The sequence below is a fragment of the Siphateles boraxobius genome, unplaced genomic scaffold (assembly GCF_051911475.1).
Source record: "Siphateles boraxobius isolate OS27281-9 unplaced genomic scaffold, OSU_SipBor_1 77, whole genome shotgun sequence".
Taxonomy (NCBI): domain Eukaryota; kingdom Metazoa; phylum Chordata; class Actinopteri; order Cypriniformes; family Leuciscidae; genus Siphateles; species Siphateles boraxobius.
In genome coordinates, this window is record NW_027509205.1 from 12,522,578 (window position 1) to 12,543,783 (window position 21,206).

General features: G+C 42.8%; 1 protein-coding gene across 2 annotated transcripts; it reads left to right on the top strand.

Moving 5' to 3' along the window:
- The first annotated feature begins 125 nt into the window (after positions 1-125).
- mxra8b (matrix-remodelling associated 8b) lies at positions 126-10,759 on the top strand. 2 transcript variants are annotated; one of them, XM_077218556.1, is made up of 10 exons: positions 126-286; positions 1,878-1,904; positions 2,009-2,311; positions 2,404-2,505; positions 3,141-3,629; positions 8,569-8,727; positions 8,877-8,907; positions 9,026-9,096; positions 9,715-9,792; positions 9,975-10,759. In XM_077218556.1, the coding sequence occupies exons 1-10, from the start codon at positions 268-270 to the stop codon at positions 9,998-10,000; spliced, it is 1,305 nt and encodes a 434-aa protein (XP_077074671.1). In that variant the 5' UTR covers positions 126-267; the 3' UTR covers positions 10,001-10,759. The 2 variants fall into 2 exon arrangements, with proteins under 2 accessions (XP_077074671.1, XP_077074670.1); XM_077218555.1 differs by having other exon boundaries at positions 127-286; positions 8,566-8,727.
- The last annotated feature ends 10,447 nt before the right edge of the window (positions 10,760-21,206 follow it).

A 21,206-nucleotide genomic window follows, 5' to 3' on the forward strand; every position in this document is an offset into this window, starting at 1 on the left:
CAGGCTTGTTTTTTTTTTGTTGTTTTTTTTGTTTTTTGCAAAACATTTCAAATCCGTGTAAATGTAAGAAATGTTTGCAGGTAACGTGAGAGAGTTTAGTATTTCATGATGTTTAATATTCTGGAGGAGGCGCATGTTAGTGGTCCAGACGAGCAGAAGGTTTTGTTTTCTGTCGCTGGTCGACGAACAGAGGTGAGGTGACAGTCCTTTGAAAAAACACGCTTTCATCGAGTACCAGATTTAACAATTATCTTCAACTTTTCGGACATGTTTCTAGTGGCATTCAGTAAGTAGTTGAAACGATTTTTTGACTATTTAACTTCTTTGATCTTTTCCTTTTCGACATTTTCCTACACAACATTGAATATTGCCTTCTTTGTTGCATCCTTTACAGTAAATGTGGTATTGTACATCAACTTTTATCTATTACATTATTATTGTAAGTCTTGCAAAACGTCTCGTGCTGGCGTCCTGCCAACTTTTTGTTTTGTCAAAAGGTTATTATTATTATTATTTTGGTCAAAATGTATGTTATGTCTGGCAGAACTGTATAGATTAAAATCTTTTCGTTTGCTTTGTTTTTCTGTCTTTGTAAACCCCCTCCCTCCTCCTATCTCTTTAAATTGTACAGCTTGATCTGATTTAAACGTAGTGTGTGTTGTTGTGCTGTGCTAAATTAGGAGTTAACTATGACTAAAGTCTGTCATATTTATTAGTCATGAAAGAGTCAGTACCTCTGATTCTGCAGCATCAGCAATAGTAAAGGATGATGTTGCTTTACTTCAACATGTTTTACTTTTCTGGTTTGTCAGGGAAAGTTAGCAGTGATGATTATTGGGTCATTTTGACCCGGAGAAGATTTTCTTTTTCATGAAAATACTAGTTAATGTTATTGCATTGGACTGAAACTTAGTGACTTTGTTCACAAAGGGTATAACTACTTCTCAAATGTTTTTTTTTGTTGTCAAACACAACAGGATGTTTACAGGCACACATGTACATATGTGTAGATGAACATAATGAACATGCTCCTGAAAACTAAATTTTTCTCTTATTTTTAGTCTCTCCCATTCATTTTCAATGGCCGTACATTTTTTACATGGAACACCACAAGTATAACTATGTGCCATTTTGTTCAAAAGAAAAGTTTTTCAAAACAAATTTCCTGGTGAAACATTAAAGTGTGATCCACAGTGCACATTTTTTTCATATTTTATTGAATATTTCCAAAAATATTAAAAAAAATAATGCTTTTTTTACTCAAAAAATTTGATGCCTACTCTCAGATAAATGAGGCCTACGATTAATCAGATGCAAATAAAAGTTAAGGTACAAGTCAGTGCACAGACTTTATTGTTGTCCACCCACCAGTTTCACACAATCCTGTGGGAAGCACTGTTTTTACATAGGTATTCAGTTAATTGTACCCTTTTAATGTGACACATCAGGGTTTAATGCTGCTTGTGTCTTTTTTGTTTAGACACTGTAAAAATTGAACTAGAAATTCACAAATCGCTGTGTCATTGACCTTTTAGTGGTGGTTGTTCAGAGGCCTTCAGAAACTCAGTATTTATCTTCTGGGTTACAGGCCTAACTGCTGAGAGGGAAGGATTCTCTGTGCTGCTTTTTCTGCTAAATGTCTTTGTTTTGGCATAGCAGCAAATAAAACATTTAGTAATAAGTCTTTTACGCTTAAGAACTAAGTTTTAACATATCTGCATTCACAATATGAGCCCTGATCGAATAGTGATTTTGAGCAGATTTTGGTGGTTGAAATGCCAACAAGACAGATGCCAAATTTCTATTTTAGATGATCTCAGTAAATATGACTTACATCTTCAGTAATTCTAAGGCTTGTGTTCTTGTTCTCATTTCAGTCTGCACTCCGTTGATCTTACCATGTGGTGAGTGAGCAACAAAACATGAACATTATTTGATAGTAGTGCTCCAGTATTGTTTATATAAACGCAAATGAATAAAGCAATGTAATGGATGTGTACTTTTTTAGCCTGGGCACAAAACAGCCTGCCTAGTGTGGTTGTGGAGGCGAAGAACCTTACAATTCCAGCCGGGTCAGATGTTGTTCTTCCGTGTCATAACCAGCGGATGGTTTGGAGGCAGGACCGCCTTCGGGACCGCCAGCGCGTCGTGCACTGGGACCTGATCCAGAAACAACCCGATTACACTGTGGAGCGCATTTTAGATATGTTCTCAGGGGGAACGCAGCGCTTGTACAACGACTACAACAGGGGCCGAATTACTATTTCAAAAGATGCCTTCAGCGATGGAAACTTCTCACTAGTTATTAATAGTAGGTTCATCTTTGTCTATGTCCCTTTTTTGATTCCTTCGCTCGTGATATTTAATATCTGCTTTTCTTGTGTTGCTGTTTTGTTTTTGCAGATGTGGATGTGAATGATAAAGGTATCTATACCTGTAACCTACATCACCACTATTGCAAGGTCCACCAGTCAATTCAAATCCAGCTCAACGTCACTAAATCACGTAAGAGAATAAGCCTGACATCTATATACTGAAAAACACAAGAATGGTAGCCTGTATCTGCCTAAAAATAAAAAATTGAGAAATAAACAAAGGTGATTGTGACTTTCCATCTCATAACTGACTTTATTTCATGCATTTGAGACATTTTATTTCTCAGTTGTGACTTTTTTTTACTTTTTTCTCACAATTTGACTTTAGATCTCGCAGTATAACTTTACATTTCACAATGTGACTTTTTAATATCACAACATGACCTTATATCTCACAGTGTGGCTTTATTTCACCTTTTTTATATTTTTACTTTGAAGTGGAAATGGGCTTCCATACTTCTAGGCATTTTGTCCTTACTTACGTGTCATTTCTGCGGCTCCAATGGAGTACAAAATAATGATGAATTCCAAACATGTTTCCCGAATTTTAAACAAATGTTTTAATAAGTGCCAGAGAGTCACAAGAAATTAATTAAATTAGAAATTAACTTGATAATGTATTTGTTGTAACTGTCTCTCCATTAGCTGAAATAGGAAGTATTTTATGTATAACATCGGAAAAAAGGACAGTTTTGCTTTAAATCACTGATATATAACCTTGAGCTTTGAAAAAGCATATATTATTGATAATGCTAATCTCTGCAGCTCGAAAGGAAAAGCGTGTCTGGGATGGCGATAAATCTGTGCTCGTGGTTCTGGTGGGGAAGAGTGTGGTGCTTCCGTGTGTGAACCGCAGACAGTTATGGACGGATAGTCAGGGGGACGAGTCCCAGCAGCAGGTAGTCCACTGGGACTGGCAGGCTCCTGGAGTCACCCGTGACCGAGCAGACCGCCTCGTCGACATGTATGCCTCTGGAGAGAACCGGCAGTACGGGCCGCTCTTTCTCCGGACTAAGATGAACATCTTAACGGATGCCTTCTCCATTGGGGATTTCTCCCTGAGCGTCCACAACATTCAGCCCTCTGATAAAGGCCTGTATTCCTGCCACCTTCACCATCACTACTGTGGCCTACATGAAAGACGAATCTTCAGGGTGATCGTCGGGCCTTCTATCCAGCCCTTGCCTACTGCGCACTCCTCTACTGAAGCACCGAAAAATCTTTCGCATCCTGTCCTTCCTGCTGATGACCCAAGTAAGAGAATATTTTTAAGTTGATTTTAAGTATTTTATTTGTTGCACCCTAGATTGTTTCAAATATCAAAGATTTTTTATTTATTTTAAATTGTCATTATTTACTCTAATTTTGTTCCAAACCTGTATGGTTTAAATTATTTTAATTTATTAGTTTTCGAAGAATTGCCATTAAAGTGACTAAGAGTTGTCAAGAATCACCATAAAAGTAGTCTATACAAATTGTGCTGTATATTCCAAGTCTTTCTGAAGTCATACGATAGCTTTGAACCAATGCCATTTTGGTGTCTATGATGTTGACAGACCATTTTTGTATCTCTAAAACAACCTAGATTTGATTATTTATTAGTGAATAAGGACTTATATTTTGCGCAGCGCAGGAATACAATGCACATATTGTATGGATCACTTTTATGTGTTTTTTTCCTCCGATTTTGGTCATTATGACCAGAAGTTGTAGGGTTCCACGGATCTGGATCTGGTTGCATGATAATTCTCTAAAAAATTGTGCATCATTTCCTTTTGTGTTGCATGCCGGATCAAGGAATTAAAGAAAATTAATTTAGAAACAAAGCACTCTTCCTTTTCTTAGCTTGTATGCTTTCAACGTGTATGTCCGGGTTCTCCTAATCAGCTCCATTGCTCTTCCCTTTAAATGCATATTTGGGGTTGGGGGAGGAATGTTGCTTGAGAACTGGGATATATTTACTTCATCCCCCTTTTTCTCTGTTTACTTTTTGTTGCTTGATCTTCAGTCTGCAATGGGAAGTCTGCAATCTCCCCGTCTCTCTTTCTCTGTTTTTCATTCTTTTTTGAGCTATTTAAAATGGCTTTGTCCTTTAGTCTTTGTTCAGATCGACTCCAGTCATTTTGGCTCTGTCCCTGCCGCTTGTGTTACAAAACTCTTGTAAAGATGAGTTTGTACGAGTAAATGTTTTTCACAGAAATGTAGTGAATATGTCATAAAGGAGGTGGGGGAGGTTTTATTGGAAGACTGCTTCATATTTTCTCTGCTTAGTAATGGCTGAGCTCACTTTATAAACTATTACAGCCCCACAAAAGGTCACAGCAAAGTCTTGCTTTCTCCTGGGGTTTGCAGATTGTACCATCATTGCTCAGACAATATTGCCCATCTTGTATTGGCAATGGGCTTTTTTCCGACATGAAAACCCACATCTGTAAAACATCTGGGCCACTGTAACATGAAAGCACAAAGGCGGAATGGTCCGTGTTAGAATTACTGTACATCTTCTTATGTCTGTAAAGTGTAAAAAAAAAATTCCCCAGTCCACTTTAAGTAGAAAAAGGTGACACAATGCCAGTCATCTATCTTATAGATTTAGTGTATTGTCTGAATTTGACCTTCTGGTAATTCTTATAAAAAAAAATATATATATATATATATTTATATATATATATTTTTTAATAAATATATATATTTATATATATAAATATTTGTAAATATTACCAAATTTTCACATTTTTTATTAACTAAAGACAATATTTAAAGATTAAATAATAATAAGATTTTAACTTGTTATTTATTTATTTATTTATTTATTTATTTCACTTAACATTTATGAAATACCGTCAAATATTTAATATATAATTATAAGCATAATATATAAAATATCTTAAATATTGCTCTTTTTAACGACGTTAAATAATATATTTTTTAACCTTTTCAAAATCGTTAAAAAGTTGTAGCTGTAATCTAGAGGTTGGTGCACATGCAGCGATTTAACTGTGATGAATTTTTGGGAAAGGCTAGGCTGGGAAGGATCCACTTGTTTATCTTTCGGGGCCCTGTAAACGAAGAACGCATTTGTAGGCCGCATTCGAAGGATAGGGAAAGCCTTTGTCACACTGCTGTGATGCATTCTGGGCCTTAGAAGTTGAAATGCAGCTTTTGAATCTTGCTTCTGTTGTATCCCAATCCCACCTCCCCCCCCCCCCCCCCCCCTTTTTTTTTATTGTTCTTTTTGCCTGTCCTATAAATAATGTACAAAAATGTCAGTTTTTGATTTGTGAATTTGTTGTATTCTGTGTTGTGTTTGTAAATGTTAAACACACAAATATGATCAGTTTCTTAGCATGTCATTGAATTCTTCATTGTTCATTCCAATGAGACATGTATACTGACTCATGAAGTAATCATAATGTCTGTTAGGGTAAAGATGTTTTTTGTGTTGTTAAAGAGATAGTTCACCCAAAAAATGAAAATTATTCCATAATTGACTCACCCTCAAGCCATCCTAGGAGTATATGATTTTTTTCTTTTAGCCAAACACAATCGGAGTTTTGAACAAAGAATATCCTGGTTCTTTCAAAGCCTTATAATGGGAGTGAATAATAACTGAGATTTTGAAGCCCAAAAAAGAACATCCATCCATCTTAAAAGTAATCCATACTGCTCCATTGGGTTAATATCCATATTTATAACTTTATAAACTAGAATCACTGGCTTCCGTGCGCGAGTCGAGTTCCGACCGAAGAGTAAACTCTGACCCGACCCATGACGTATTGACGACCGTGGAAGCGCAGAGGATAGAGCAAAACAAAATACCGGTCACGAACTGGAAGTCTGAAATGAGAATTTTTAAAGAGAAATGTCGGAGGATCTTGAGTTTGTTGCCCAGCCCTATTTGTTTAAAGCACGAGAGGCGTCTACGGCTCTCCTACGTTAGAGTACGCTACTCCTACATCCTACGTCACACGCTGGAACTCGACTCTCTCATGAATGCGCGGACTGATGTTACCGAAAGCTAGTGGTCACAGTATATAAAGTTATTATGGATATTTTTCTTACAAAAACGCATCGCTTCAGAAGGCCTTTATTAACCCCCTGGAGCCTTATAGATTACTTTTATGATGGATGGATGCCCTTTTTTGGGCTTTAAAATCTGAGTTACTATTCACTCCCATTATCAAGAATCAGAATCAGAATCAGAATCAGAATCAATTTTATTGCCAAGTAGTGTTGTGCACATACAAGGAATTTGCTTTGGTAATAAGGTGTTACCGAGGCTGCTATATCAGCGCCATTTTGAGAAAAAAAATAATACAGCATGACATGAGGAGAGGTGAGGAGAAAAAAAAGGCGACCCCCAGACTATGCTCCTGTAAGGAGTACAGTCTGGGAACAGGAAAAAAAAACTCAGCAACATTAGCACATAAACAGTACACTCTACAAACAAGACATTGCAACATGGTGGGGAGTGGGGGATGGAGGTAGTCCAGCCCAGGCAAGCAGCATCCGGTCCTGCAGCCATTATGGCGCTGGTCACAGACCCGCCTGTCAGACTGGGGGTACGAAGCGGCGAAGGCGTGGGATGGGGTGTGGGTTAGGTGCATATCTGTGTATGTGTAAGTTCATGTGTGTGTAGGCCTGGAGAGAGTCGCTAAGCTGGCACCATAATCTAGGAGCCTCAGTCCGCAGGATTGTCATAGCGATACACAGCAAGTTGCCATGGAGACAACCATGATCATGTCCCAGGCAGAGTCAACAATCAGCAGGTGTCTGAGGAGTCGGGGAAGGATCGCAAGAGCGGCTCACTGCAGTGCTCTTCCGGGAGAGTTGTTGTTCCAGCAGTGGCCTTGGCCAAGGCCAGTGCTGGTAGGGGGGTGCCGAAACAGATAAGATTGGGATTGTTTGGTCTTCGGGCGAGTAGCCGCATTCAATTTATACAGGCTATTCTCCTGGTCCGTTTTGGTCTCTGAAACGATCCATTTGCCTTTGCAAAGCTGTGAGCTTCTCCATGATGTTATCCATATTGTGGTTCATAGACCCAGTCTGAGTGCTGACAGCTCTGCCCACCGCTTCAATCATCACGGGCAGCCTTGCGGGGCTTTTTGACAGCTGTCACCGTCTGCTTAGTTCCTCGATAAACCAGGGCAATGCCTAATCCAATCAGCAGAAGACCTGTTATCATGGTGCCGAATAGGTAGATATCTTCAACGTCCTCCACGGAAAGAGCCACCAGACACACGACCCGCCACCTCTCCCACGCGTCCATCGTGTAGCCAGCTGTGAACGTTCCGGCAGGGCAGTCAGGTTCCCATGAACCCAAGCTTCTCGTCGAGAAGATGGTGTCAATTGCGTTGAGAGACCAGTTGATCAAATCCTTAATTTCTTGGTTTTGGAGAGCAGTGTAGCGAGAGTCTCTCAAAGTACAAGACAGTAGACGTGACGAGAGAAGCAAAGCAGGAGAGGTGAGGGGAGGGAGAGGGAGAGAAAATGCGACCGCCTTCGTTGAGAGCCAAGAGGGACCTTCCTTTTTTTGGAATTTTGAAATTCCAAAATTTCAAGGTTGGAAGAGCCAGGATATTTTTATTAATATAACTCCGATTGTGTTTTTCTGAGAGAAGAAAGTCATATACACCTAGAATTATGGGATAATTTTCAATTTTGGGTGAACTAACCCTTTAAGCCAAAAACAAGATTTCCAATACTGTGTAACACACAAACAACATTATTCAGTGAGTTTGTTTGGTTTATTTGGTCTTAAGAGCACTACTGTCATGCAATCCCAGAGACCGTGGCAGATTACATCTAAATTCTCCCTGTTGTTAGTGGGGCACTAAATAAATGGAAAATGTCTCCAGACAGACTGACCATGAAGTGGTGGTATTTCTCTCCGCCTGCACTATCGCTTTCCGTTCTGGTGGTTTGTGTTTTTTTTCTCCGTCGCTGCAGCATGACATCAGGTCTGGAACTCATTATGCCTGTTTTGGCCATTCTGACATGAAAACTTGTCCCTCTCCCTTCTCGCCTGCCAAGCCTGGGTGAAAAGGGAAAAACAAACTAGTAATTTAGGCTTTTCTGCTTTGTTTCTTGGCTCTTAGTAAAGGATAAAATAATGAAGTGTTTTAATATCAGATATTCAAGAGTTCTCATACATCTGGTCCTCTCATGTTCCCATTTTGTCCTTGGTAAGCAGATACAAGCATGGTGGAGGCACCTCACGTCCTCAATGTAATCCTGCCCGAGAATCAAACTCATCTCCTGCACCAAGTGGGCTACATCTTGGCAATCTTCCTGCTGCTACTCTTAATGCTCATTGGCATCATTATGAACACGAGGCACTGCCGAAAGAAAGGTAGGATCATGTGGATGATTTTATAAACAAGAAAAAGAAACCAATGTGGCTTTTTAGTCAAACTGCAAACTGCCTGAATAAAGTGAATACTTTATTGGCTTGGATCTTACTGAAATTTCTTTTGACCTTTTATGTAATATCTGTTTCAGGGCTTGAGTTTGAGGTTCGAATGTCTGAGCGGTAAGAATTGAGAATAGACTATTAAACCTCTCCAGTGTTTTTGAGTAAAGTAAGACCCACAATAGTCATTTTACACTTGCTAACACATGAAAAGCATAACGTTTGTTTTACTTGGAAGTGGTCGCAGGACGTCCATTGAGCACGATGCCACAGAACTGCAACCCTACAATCAGGAAGACTTGCGACTGGGTACGCGCAACCACATTTTTTCCATAATTTTTCCAACTGTTTTACTTAAAGGGATAGTTCACCCAAAATAAAAATTCTGTAATAATTTCCTCACCCTCAAGTTGTTTCAAATCTGTATGAATCTGCTAAATACAATAGAAGACATTTTGATGAATATGGGTAACCAAACAGTTGATGGGCCCCATTGACTTCCATAGTAGAAATAAATACTATGGAAGTTAATGGGGCCCATCAACTTTTTTGGGTGAACTATCCCTTTAATGCTGTAATAGAACATTTTTAAATCATCTTTTTTCTTCTTCTAATACTTGGAAAATCACTGGAACAGTTACTCTATAAAATCTAGGGGAATGTGATCTGGTGTTTCTGCAAGAAACATATTTTTCAATATTCTCAAGAACAACAACTACATTGACATAGGACTTTTTTAATTGGTTGATTATTGTTTTTTAAAAAGGGATTTTACAGTGAAATATCTTTTGCGAGCCGAGTGTCCCACATCTGACATATAATGTACATACTATATTAATAAGTCTGATTTATCACACTTTTTCATAATATCTTCATATTTACATGAGCTTTTATTGATGAAATCCTTGTTTTTTTCTTCTTCTATAGACTACAAGAACAACATAATGAAAGGAAGGGCAGAGGCAAACAACTATCCCTCTCCAAAAGTTATTGATCTCAACAGAGGTAATGGCCTCAATTTGTGAATCTCATTGGTGGTGTTTGAGGAGCGCTATATTAAATGTAACGCATTATTATTATTATTATTATTATTATTATTATTATTATTATTATTATTATTATTCCGGACAGATGAATTGTGATGTATTTACCCAAACTTTCTCTTTCTTCCTCTCTCTCACCCAAAGAAATGGAGAGAATGTCATGGAAGTGATTCTTATTGAGCTGCTGGCTGGTCCAGAGTATACTGATTGAAAATAGATTCAAGGATTTTACATTTACATTGAGAACAAGAATGAAATGACTGTCTTTCTACATCATAATTAATGATTACATGATCTTATAATACTCAAATTCAGTTGATATTGGTAAGTCAATTTAAGTTAAATCATTTTCTTATCACAACCGCAGTGTACCAAAATGGTTTCACAATGGTAATCTATTGAATTAAAGTTAAGGCAATTTGCTGAGTTCAGCATTTGGTGGTACTCTAAAATTATGTGTGGTAGAAACCACTGTAAGTGTCTGAATCTGAAAAGAAATTACTTATAAAACTCAGGAAGCAAACAAATAGCTGTGGCTTCAGGTCTAAATAGTCAAAGATGGTGTACAAGTGAACCTCAAAGGAATTAAATGTATTGTGCTATGCTGATGTGTATCTATATGTTACTTTTCTGAGGAATTCTGAGCCCTATTGACCAGGACTTTTTGGTCCATTGTCTTTTTTCATTCTTTGTTTCACGTCATTATGTAGAGGGCACAATTGCAGTTTATTACAGTTAATACAATATGAGCATTTTAGTCATAATTTTTCCTATTTCCTTGGTCAGTAATTCTCATTTACATAGGTTATGAAGCATTTATGCAGTAGTTTTTAAATGATCTGGAGTATACATTTATCTTTAAAGTGGCAGTACATGATCATGTTTGTATAGAGGACCATTGTACAAATATAATAAAGTTTATTCTGAAATATTTTGTGTAATTAAGATTCAATCTTTCTATGGCTTCATTATCTCCCTTATCTTTACATTTACTTTTATTCATTTAGCTGACGCTTTTAGCCAAAGCGACTTACAATTGCTACATTTCAGAGGTCGCACACCTCTGGAGCAACTAGGGGTTAAGTGTCTTGCTCAGGGACACATTGGTGTCTCACCGTGGATTCAAACCCGGTCTCTCACACCAAAGGCCCGGGTCTTATCCACTGCGCCATCACCACCCCATATGTGAATCTTGTAATCTTTTGGTCAAAGTGCACAGGAATAAATGTTAAGATCCACTGTTACTATTTTAATCTCACCTTAACTTACCTGATATCTATTTTGTTGTAAAAACATTTGATATAGCAGCCTTATGTAACTTATGTTAAATAAAAATATTAAATTATTTATACTACTACTATAATATACTAATAATATATACTAATAATATACAGTATACTGTAGGTTTTACATTTATAGAATGATATCCAAAAATCCAGTGTTTGAATATACTTGTAATGAATATCTTTGCTCTAACCCATAACGTTAATTGTGGAACACTGGGCAATTAGGAAGCTCTGTTAACCGTTGCCAGAGCGCCGGTGCACTGAAGCGTTTTTTTGTTTAAATAGTTCAAAGTTACTATCAGATTTAAAGTTATTACCTTGACAAACTAGGTAATTGGGGGGGGCATGGTTTTGCGGAGTTTGCAGCGGGAGAGTGAGGGAGGAGCCGAGCGGTAAGTAAGTAGGTCAAGTGCAAAATGACGAACACCTGTGTCTGATTGCAGTAATTGGCGTGGGGAGACCGCATATAAACCGGCTGGTGCAAGAGAGAGGGAGAGAGAAGGGCCGGGGACTCGTATCAACACTCGCGACCTGCTGGCTGACAAATGGACTGAGTTTGTACGACGGAGAGAGCTTTATGAATGGAATGAGTTTACACATCGGGAAGAGTTTGATAAAAGTGGACTGAGAGCTGAAGAGTGTCTTTGAACTGTGCTGTAGAGACTTCTACGGTGAAGGTGCATGTGGCACACCTTTTCTTTATTTTGTTTCATTTTTAATAAAGTATACGAGTCCCCGTTACGCCGACCCTTGTCTTCTTTCATCCCTAAACTGAATCTTCATTACACTGGTGCCGAAACCCGGGATGGAAGAAGAAGCTGCCGACAGACAGCCTCCGTCCCCATTTGCGGATGTCATCCACGCGCTCGCGGGTCTCCACCAAGAACAACATCGTGCCCTGTTGACCCTGAAGGAGGAACAGGAGCGCCGGTTCGAGGCGCTCCTCCGCGCCCAGCAGGAAGACCGCGAGCTGTTCCTGAGCTGGATAGACCGGGAGGGACGGGCAGGATCACCAACGCCAGCTTCAGCCTCGGCCCAGACCATCCCGCTTCACAAAATGTGTCCGCAGGATGACCCAGAAGCGTTCCTCGACCTCTTCGAGAAGGCGACCGAGACCTGGGGCTGGCCGCCTGGGGACTGGCCAGTGCGGTTGATCCCGCTGTAGTCCGGGGAGGCACAGATCGCCGCACAGCAGTTGCCAGTCCCGAACCTCCTGGTCTATCAAGACCTCAAGCGCGCCATCTTGCAGCGGGTCGGCCGGACCCCCGAGCAAAGCAGACAGCGGTTCCGGACCCTCGAGCTTGGGGAGTCTGGTCGGCCCTTCGTCTTCGCGCAACAGCTCCGGGACGCGTGCCGCAAATGGCCGATGGCCATATAGCTACATAAGGAATAAAGAATAAGGAAGAGAATATAATAAAATAAAATAAGAAATAAGTAGATAATAATAATTAATCAGTCCTGGTTAAATGCCTTTGAAAAGAGGTGGGTTTTTAGAAGGTTTTTGAAAATGTCCAGAGAGGGAGCATTTCGGAAATCTGCAGGAATGGAATTCCAGAGGGTAGGGGCTGCGACGCTGAAGGCTCTGTCCCCAAAAGTCCGCAGTCTTGTGTGGGGGACAGAGAGCAGGCCCTTGTCAATGGACCGCAGGTTCCGTGAGGGGATATAGGGATGGAGAAGGTCCAGTAGATACCGGGGGGCAGTGGCATGAAGAGATTTATACGTGAGGAGCAGGATTTTGTAAGTGATGCGAAATTTGACTGGGAGCCAGTGTAGCTGGGTGAGGATTGGTGTAATGTGCTGCCAAGACCTAGTGTGTGTTAGAACCCTGGCAGCCGAGTTCTGGACGTATTGTAGTCTTTCAAGAATCTTACTGGGTACCCCATACAGGACACCATTGCAATAGTCCAAGCGAGAGGTGATGAAGGCGTGAATGAGTGACTCAGCCACAGGGTCTGAGAGTGATGGTCGTAGTCTGGAAATGTTTTTGAGGTGGTAGAAGGCAGATTTAGTAATGAGTTTGATGTGTGACTGAAAGGAGAGAGTGGAGTCCAAAATGACACCAAGGTTGCGGACTTCCTTGGAAGGAAAGATGGAGCAACCATCCACTTTGAGGATTAGACCACCTACCCTCGAGAGTAGCGGCTTGGGAGCCACAACCAATAGCTCTGTTTTGCTGCTGTTCAGCTTGAGTAAGTTAGATGACATCCAGGTTTTTATTTCATTCAGACAGTCAATAAGCGATGGTGGAGGGAGCTGAGTGGATGGTTTGGTGCTGATATACAGCTGTGTATCATCAGCATAACAGTGGAAACTAAGACCATGGTGACGTATTATCTGGCCAAGGGGCATCATGTAAATGGTAAAAAGGAGGGGCCCAAGCACAGAGCCTTGAGGCACACCTTGTTTGACTGGGGCCGGGGGTGAACTGCAGTCTCTAAAAGTAACAAACTGTTCCCTATTTGAGAGATATGACTGGAGCCAGGAGAGTGCTGAGCCGGTGAGGCCAACACATTCAGATAGACTTTTAAAAAGGATAGCATGGGACACTGTGTCAAAGGCTGCTGAGAGATCTAAAAGGATGAGGATGCTGATATGTCCAGAATCAGCGGCGATGAGGAGGTCATTGACGATTTTGATAAGGGTAGTCTCAGTGCTGTGATGGGCTCTGAAGCCAGATTGAAAGGATTCATAGAGATCATAGTGAGACATGTGATGAGTTGGGCAGCAACTGCTCTTTCAAGGATTTTACTCATAAAGGGAAGGTTGGAGATTGGACGGTAGTTATTGAGGTCAGCCGGGTCCAAACTACAGCTGTTTTGAAGCCAGAGGGTACCAAGCCAGATACCAGAGACTTGTTTATGATATCCACTATGATGGGACAGAGAGTAGGGAGGCATGCCTTGAACAGAATACTTGGCATGGGGTCCAGTGAACAGGTGGAGATATTAGCTCCGGTAACCAACTTAGCGATTTGAGCCGCATCCAGAATGGAAAAGGATGAGAGGCAGTGCTGTGGCAAACATGTAGCAAGGGAATTGGCGCCATCATGAGTGTGAGTTATGGGTAGGGGATCATGAGGAGGCGTCAGTTGTTGGTGGATAGAGTCCACTTTTGCCTGAAAGAAATCCAGAAAATTAGAGCCAATATTAGGAGTGTCAAAGGGACAGGGGGCATCATGAGGACGGAGCAGCCGGTTTATGGTAGAGAAGAGCTTTCTGGGTTGCTTTTGCTGGTTACCAATGAGAGTTGAGTAGTAGTGTGTTTTTGCCTTGGAGAGAGCTTCTTTATAAGACCTCACATGGTCTTTAAAGGCCTCAAGGTGGACAGTGAGGCCCGATTTTTTATAGAGTCTTTCCAGCTGGCGACCAGTGGCCTTCATGGAACGAAGTTGGGTGGTTAACCAGGGGGCAGGACGGGAGAAGGAGACAGTTCGAGTCTTGAGGGGAGCAAGAGAGTCCAGGCTGAGAGACAACGCTGTATTATAATGTGTGACTAAGCTATCCACCCCGGGTTCTGGGGGATCTGTGGCCAGGTGGGTCCCTACAATTCTGGATAGTGATGATGTATTAACAGACTTGATGTTCCGAAAAGTGATGGTACGTTTGAGGTGTTGCCTGGGCAAAAGGACTGGAACATAGAAGAGGACGGCACTGTGATCAGAGATAGCTAGATCAATGCATTGCAACTGGGAGGGAGTGACACCAATGGAGCAGACCAGATCCAGTGTATGACCTTTGGTGTGAGTGGGACCTTTAACATGCTGAATGATGTTGAGGCAGTCCAACAGTGACAGGAATTCAGCAGCAAAAGGACAGCTGCTAGAGTTGACATGAATATTGAAGTCCCCAAGCAGAAGTGTGGAAGGAGACATGGAAGAGACGGAAATGAGTAGCTCTGATAGCTCGGCCATGAAGATGGTTGTTGTTTTTGGTGGGCGATAAACAAGGACCACCTGAAGCTGAGCAGGCCCAGCCAATGTAAAACAAAAACACTCAAATGAGGTGATGTTAGGCACCGCAAGTCCTTTTTTCTGGGATGTCAGCTCGATGTATAACAGCCAGACCACCACCACGGCCCGTCGAACGAGGCTTCTGGATGTACACATAGCCTGCTGGGGTGGCTTGGTTGAGTGCCATGAAATCCTGCTGATTTTGCCAAGTTTCTGTTAAGCAGAGAAAATCCATTTTTCTGTCAGTAATGATGTCATGTACGAGTAGTGCTTTATTGTTTAGGGAACGAGTGTTCAATAACATGAACATTGCAGGCCTGTTAATAAGTGCTAAGGCAGGCAGTGTAGAAGAAGCAATATCAACACAAACCAGAGACCTTAGGTTTAGATTGACAGAGCGCACGTGAGGTTTGTTGTGATGACGTCGTTTCACTGCGACAGAGCGTCTGTCCGACAGAACAGTGGGAATAACATGATCTATGTAAACAAACTTACATTGGGAGCTTCTATGTACATAGCGGGGGCGACGCAAGAGTTTGAGTGATTTGATGGTATCAAGGCAGTTTGGTAAGATGTTACAGAAGAGATTCAGAAGTTCCAGGGAGGAGTATTTAATTAACGACATGTTGGTGCGAGGAAGCACCAGCTAGCTTCGCCACAGCGGCCGGAGAGGATGCATCCAACACTCGACCACGTCAGCAGCAGAGACAAGACAGAACAGTCAATAGTCTGGGTTTTGTGACACAGAGCTATCCAATCCGTGGAACCAGGAAATATAATCCAAAATTGTCCGTCCGTGGTGGATCACCAGCCGAGCAAACACCCAACAGCCAGCCGACATGAGTGAGTAACGTTAGACAAGCCGTAGTTGCGCTGCGCAAACAGTTGGCAATACAGATATTTGCAGATCCAAAACACACATTATCCTAGTTGCCTGATCATCAAACACAAAGAAGCATAATAACTCAAGTTACTTCTCTCTCTCTCTCCCTCCCTGTCTTCCCCCTCCCTCTGTTTCTTCTCGTCCTGTTCCTCTCCCTAGGTCCCGTGGCAATTTCCCTCCTAGGACGGCGCCCCGTTGGAGGACCGGCACCGGGGCAGAGCCTGTCCCCGCACCTAGAGCGCCGCCAAGGGGAGCACCCTCCGCGTCCGGTTTCCCTCCACTCCCTGCACCCGCGCTCTCCTCACGCCAACCACTGGAGCAGCGGGAAGGACTGGGCCGGCCTGTTGGCGTTGCGGGGACCCTGGTCATTTTATCGATCAGTGTCCAGTGATGGAGGTGGGGACTCTGGTCAGGGTCCCTGACACACCGCAGGCCGCCCCCGATCGAGCTGGGTTGTTCCAAATACCAGTGAGTATAAAGGGGGGTACTTTTCAGGCTTTGGTGGATTCAGGCTGTAACCAAACCTCCATCCATCAAAATCTGATTCAACCTGGGGCATTGGATAATAACCGCATGGTTAAGGTAAGGTGTGTGCACGGGTAAGTGGTGGATTATCCCTTAATGCCGGTCACAATCCAATTCAGGGGCCAAAAGCATAGTGTGGAGGCAGCTGTAAGTCAGCACCTCCGACACCCGCTAATTTTGGGGACCGATTGGCCGGGGTTTAAAGTTTTGTTGGGACATTTATGTGCGGGTGTTTCTGGGACTAAAAGGAAGCGGGGGAGGAGAGTGGTCGCTCAGGTGGGAGAGGCTGTACCGGGACCATCGGAACCTGCACCAGAGGATCGGAACGCTATTGAAAGACAGGATCTTTCGGAGCGTGATGGCTCTCCTCTGGAGCAGTCCCGAGATGAAACACTTAAAAATGCATTTGATCGGGTCTGCACAATCGACGGACAGCCGCTCCACCCAGACCGACCTCTTTCATATCATTATTTCGCAATTATAAAAGATAAGTTGTATCGGGTGACCCAGGACACCCAGACAAAGCAAGATACAACACAGTTATTAGTTCCGAAAAGCAGTCGGGAAATGCTTTTCCAGAGGGCTCATTGTAATCCGATGGCTGGGCATTTAGGGCAGACAACTACACTAAATCGTCTAATGACCCGATTTTTTTGGCCGGGCATTCACGAGAACGTGCGCAAGTGGTGCACGTCTTGTCGTGAATCTCAGTTGGTAAACCCACCGGCCATCCCAAAAGCACCGTTGTCCCCCCTTCCTTTAATGGAGGTACCCTTCGAGAGAATTGGTATGGACCTCATCGGGCCATTAGAACGATCCGCACGAGGGCATCGCTTTGCATTAGTCCTAGTGGATTATGCACCGCGATACCCAGAAGCAGTGCCGCTTCGCAATATTTTTGCCAAGAGCGTAGCGAGCGCGCTGTTTCAATTAATCTCCCGGGTGGGAATCCCAAAGGAGATTCTCACCGACCAAGGCACGGCGTTTGTGTCACGTACTATTCGCGAACTTTACGAATTATTGGGCATTAAATCGATTCGCACCAGCGTCTATCACCCACAAACAGACGGACTGGTGGAACGTTTTAATCGCACGTTAATCAATGATTCGTAAGTTCGTGCAGGAAGATGCCAAAAATTGGGATAAGTGGCTAGAACCCCTCTTGTTCGCTGTGCACGAGGTCCCCCAAGCCTCCACGGGGTTTTCCCCCTTCGAGCTTCTTTATGGGCGTCAGCCCCGCGGGGTGCTGGACGTGCTTAGGGAAACTTGGGAGGACAGACCTTCGAATAGCAAAAATGAAATTCAATATGTCATGGACCTGAGAACAAAACTCCGCACTTTGGGGCGGCTTTCTATGGAGAATTTGTTACAGGCCCAGGACAAACAAAGTCGGCTGTACAACAGGGGGGCTAGACTACGTGAATTTGCACCGGGAGATAAAGTACTTGTATTACTCCCCACGTCCAGTTCTAAATTACTCGCGAAGTGGCAAGGACCCTTTGAGGTCACACGGCGAGTCGGGGATCTCAACTATGAGGTTATTCGTACGGACAGGGGAGGGGCACATCAGATTTACCCCCTCAATCTCCTTAAAAATGGAATGAGGCGGAATCAGTGATGTTGGCAATGGTAGTGAGTGGGGAGGAGGATCTTGGTCCAGAAGCGAATTCAAAATCTCAATCACTCGCTCTGGCCCCAGGTGGAGATCACCTCTCGCCGTCCCAAATCACTGATATACGTAATTTACAAACGGAGTTTGCTGATGTGTTCTCGCCCCTGCCCGGCCGAACGAACCTCATTCAGCACCACGTTGAGACTGATCCGGGTATAGTAGTACGCAGCCGGCCATATCGCTTACTTGAACATAAAAAGAAAGTAGTTCAGGTTGAATTGAAGGCTATGCTGGACATAGGTGTAATAGAAGAATCCAACAGTGACTGGGCAAGCCCGATAGTTTTGGTTCCAAAACCCGACGGCTCGGTTCGGTTCTGTGTGAATTATCGCAAGGTGACTGCTGTGTCGAAATTCGACGCGTATCCAATGCTTCGGGTTGACGAATTGCTTGATCGGCTCGGCACTGCTCGATTTTATTCGACACTGGATTTAACAAAGGGATATTGGCAGATCCCCTTAAATCCAATGTCCAGAGAAAAAAACGCCTTCACAACGCCGTTTGGATTACACCAATTTGTCACTCTTCCTTTCGGCTTGTTCGGGGCTCCGGCGACCTTTCAGCGCCTGATGGACAGAATTCTCTGGCCGCATGCTGCATATGCCGCTACTTACTTGGTTGATATTATCATCTATAGTAATGATTGGCAGCATCATATGCAGCATTTGCGGGCTGTCCTCGGGGCGCTGCGAGGAGCCGGGCTCACGGCCAACCCAAAGAAATGTGCGGTTGGGCGTGTGGAGGTTAGGTATCTGGGCTTCCATTTGGGTCATGGACAGGTGCGTCCCCAAATTGATAAACTGCAGCAGTTGCGACCTGTCCGAGACCTAAGACCAAAAAGGAGGTTAGACAGTTCCTGGGGCTAGCGGGATATTACAGAAGGTTTGTGCCTAATTATTCGGACCTCGCTAGCCCGCTGACTGATCTAACTAAAAAGGATGCACCAGATACCGTCCAGTGGACGGAGCGGTGTCAGCAGGCCTTTACCCAGATAAAGGCTGCTCTGTGTGGCGGACCGCTCTTACAGGCTCCTAACTTTTCTCTCCCTTTTATTCTGCAGACTGACGAGTCGGACAGAGGGATGGGTGCAGTCCTGTCCCAGTAGATGGAGGGTGAAGAGCGGCCGGTGCTGTACATTAGTCGCAAGCTCTCTAAGAGAGAGACTAAGTACAACAGCACCATTGAGAAAGAATGTCTTGCCATCAGATGGGCCGTTCTCAGAGCGGTAAGTAAGTAGGTCAAGTGCAAAATGATGAACACCTGTGTCTGATTGCAGTAATTGGCGTGGGGAGACGGAGACCGCATATAAACCGGCTGATGCAAGAGAGAGGGAGAGAGAAGGACCGGGGACTCGTATCAACACTCGCGACCTGCTGGCTGACAAATGGTCTGAGTTTGTACAACGGAGAGAGCTTTATGAATGGAATGAGTTTAGACATCGGGAAGAGTTTGATAAAAGTGGACTGAGAGCTGAACCAGCAGGAAAGAGTGTCTTTGAACTGTGCTGTAGAGACTTCTACGGTGAAGGCGCATGTGGCGCACCTTTTCTTTATTTTGTTTCATTTTCAGGGCGCCGTGTGCACATGCAGTCCATATATGGAACACATGAAGAAGTGCCATAATCATGTGACATTCAGGAAGTCCTGACACAAAAACAAACCTTCCAGAGATCGCTGTAACCATACACATCATATAGAGACTAGATGCCCTATTAGCCGCTGTGGCGCAAGAAATGCGGCCACCATCTTAAACCGGTCATACTCCTATTTGCGTTGCATAGCAGCAGTAGATGCCAGAGCACTGTGCAGCATATTTCTGCTCAAATCGGCGGACCATCACTCGGGGATTACTTTAAACAAGTAAGATTTAACATTTAACATTACCGTACTATTAGGTGTATTTTGTGAACAAAATATTCAATGTGTCCTGTATCGTAGCTACGTCAATGACCTTTGCAGCAAAAAACCCCGTGTGAAAATCAGTTCGGTATTCAGTGAGATATGATTAATTAAATGCGCTGGCAGCTCATTGCACCTGCCAAACAGATTACACTGAGCGGAGCGGGTGACCGGTTTAAGATGGCGGCCCCACGGCTCATGGCTGTAACCATAGACATCTTATAGATAGACGCCCTATCGACCGCTACTGCCTATTGGCGCGGACGAGCCGTGGGGCCACCATCTTAAACCGGTCACCCGCTCCGCTCAGTGTAATCTGTTTGGCAGGTGCAATGAGCTGTCAGCGCATTTAATTAATCATATCTCACTGAATACCGAACTGATTTTCACGCGGTTTTTTTGCTGCAAAGGTCATACACGTAGCTACGATACAGGACACATTGAATATTTTGTTCACAGAATACAATCAATAGTACGGTAATGTTAAATGTTAAATCTTACTTGTGGAAAGTAATCCCCGAGTGATGGTCCGCCGATTTGAGCAGGAATATGCTGCACAGTGCTCTGGCATCTACTGCTGCTATGCAACGCAAATAGGAGTATGACCGGTTTAAGATGGCGGCCGCATTTCTTGCGCCACAGCGGCCAATAGGGCATCTAGTCTCTAAATGATATCTATGGCTGTAACATGCAGATAAAGACGTTTTGAAGACAATAAACATGTTTGCAATTATATTTGATTTACCTGTGTTCTTCGAGCCATGTCAGGTATTTTCATAATAATAGATTATATTTATAATGTAATGCTAATCGATATAGACTTTATCATTGTGCAGAATACTAGCCTATAAAATAATATATTTTCTGTCCGATTTTTTTTTATCTGAAGCCAAATCAGATCACATAAGGTTATTTAAAACACTCGACTTGCGTTATAAAGTAAGTTTGGAGAACAAACATGGTTTTAATCTCATAATTTATCGTGTATTGATGGAGTGCTAAGCTAACATGGTAACGTTAGCTAGCCCTCAGATGCACCTGCCACCTAGCTGTTATTTTTTATGATTTTTTCTAAATAGGAATGCTTACTGAAATGTTTATTTTTTCAAGAAGGACATCTTATACAGTTTCAAAGAACTTTGAAAAAATAAATTAGGGATTGA

Bases quoted from the DNA above. Each gene is read 5' to 3' on its own strand.
- mxra8b (XM_077218555.1), top strand. The intron at 1,905-2,008 runs GTGAGTGAGCAA...GTACTTTTTTAG, and splicing joins TCCGTTGATCTTACCATGTG to CCTGGGCACAAAACAGCCTG. The intron at 8,728-8,876 runs GTAGGATCATGT...TATCTGTTTCAG, and splicing joins GAGGCACTGCCGAAAGAAAG to GGCTTGAGTTTGAGGTTCGA.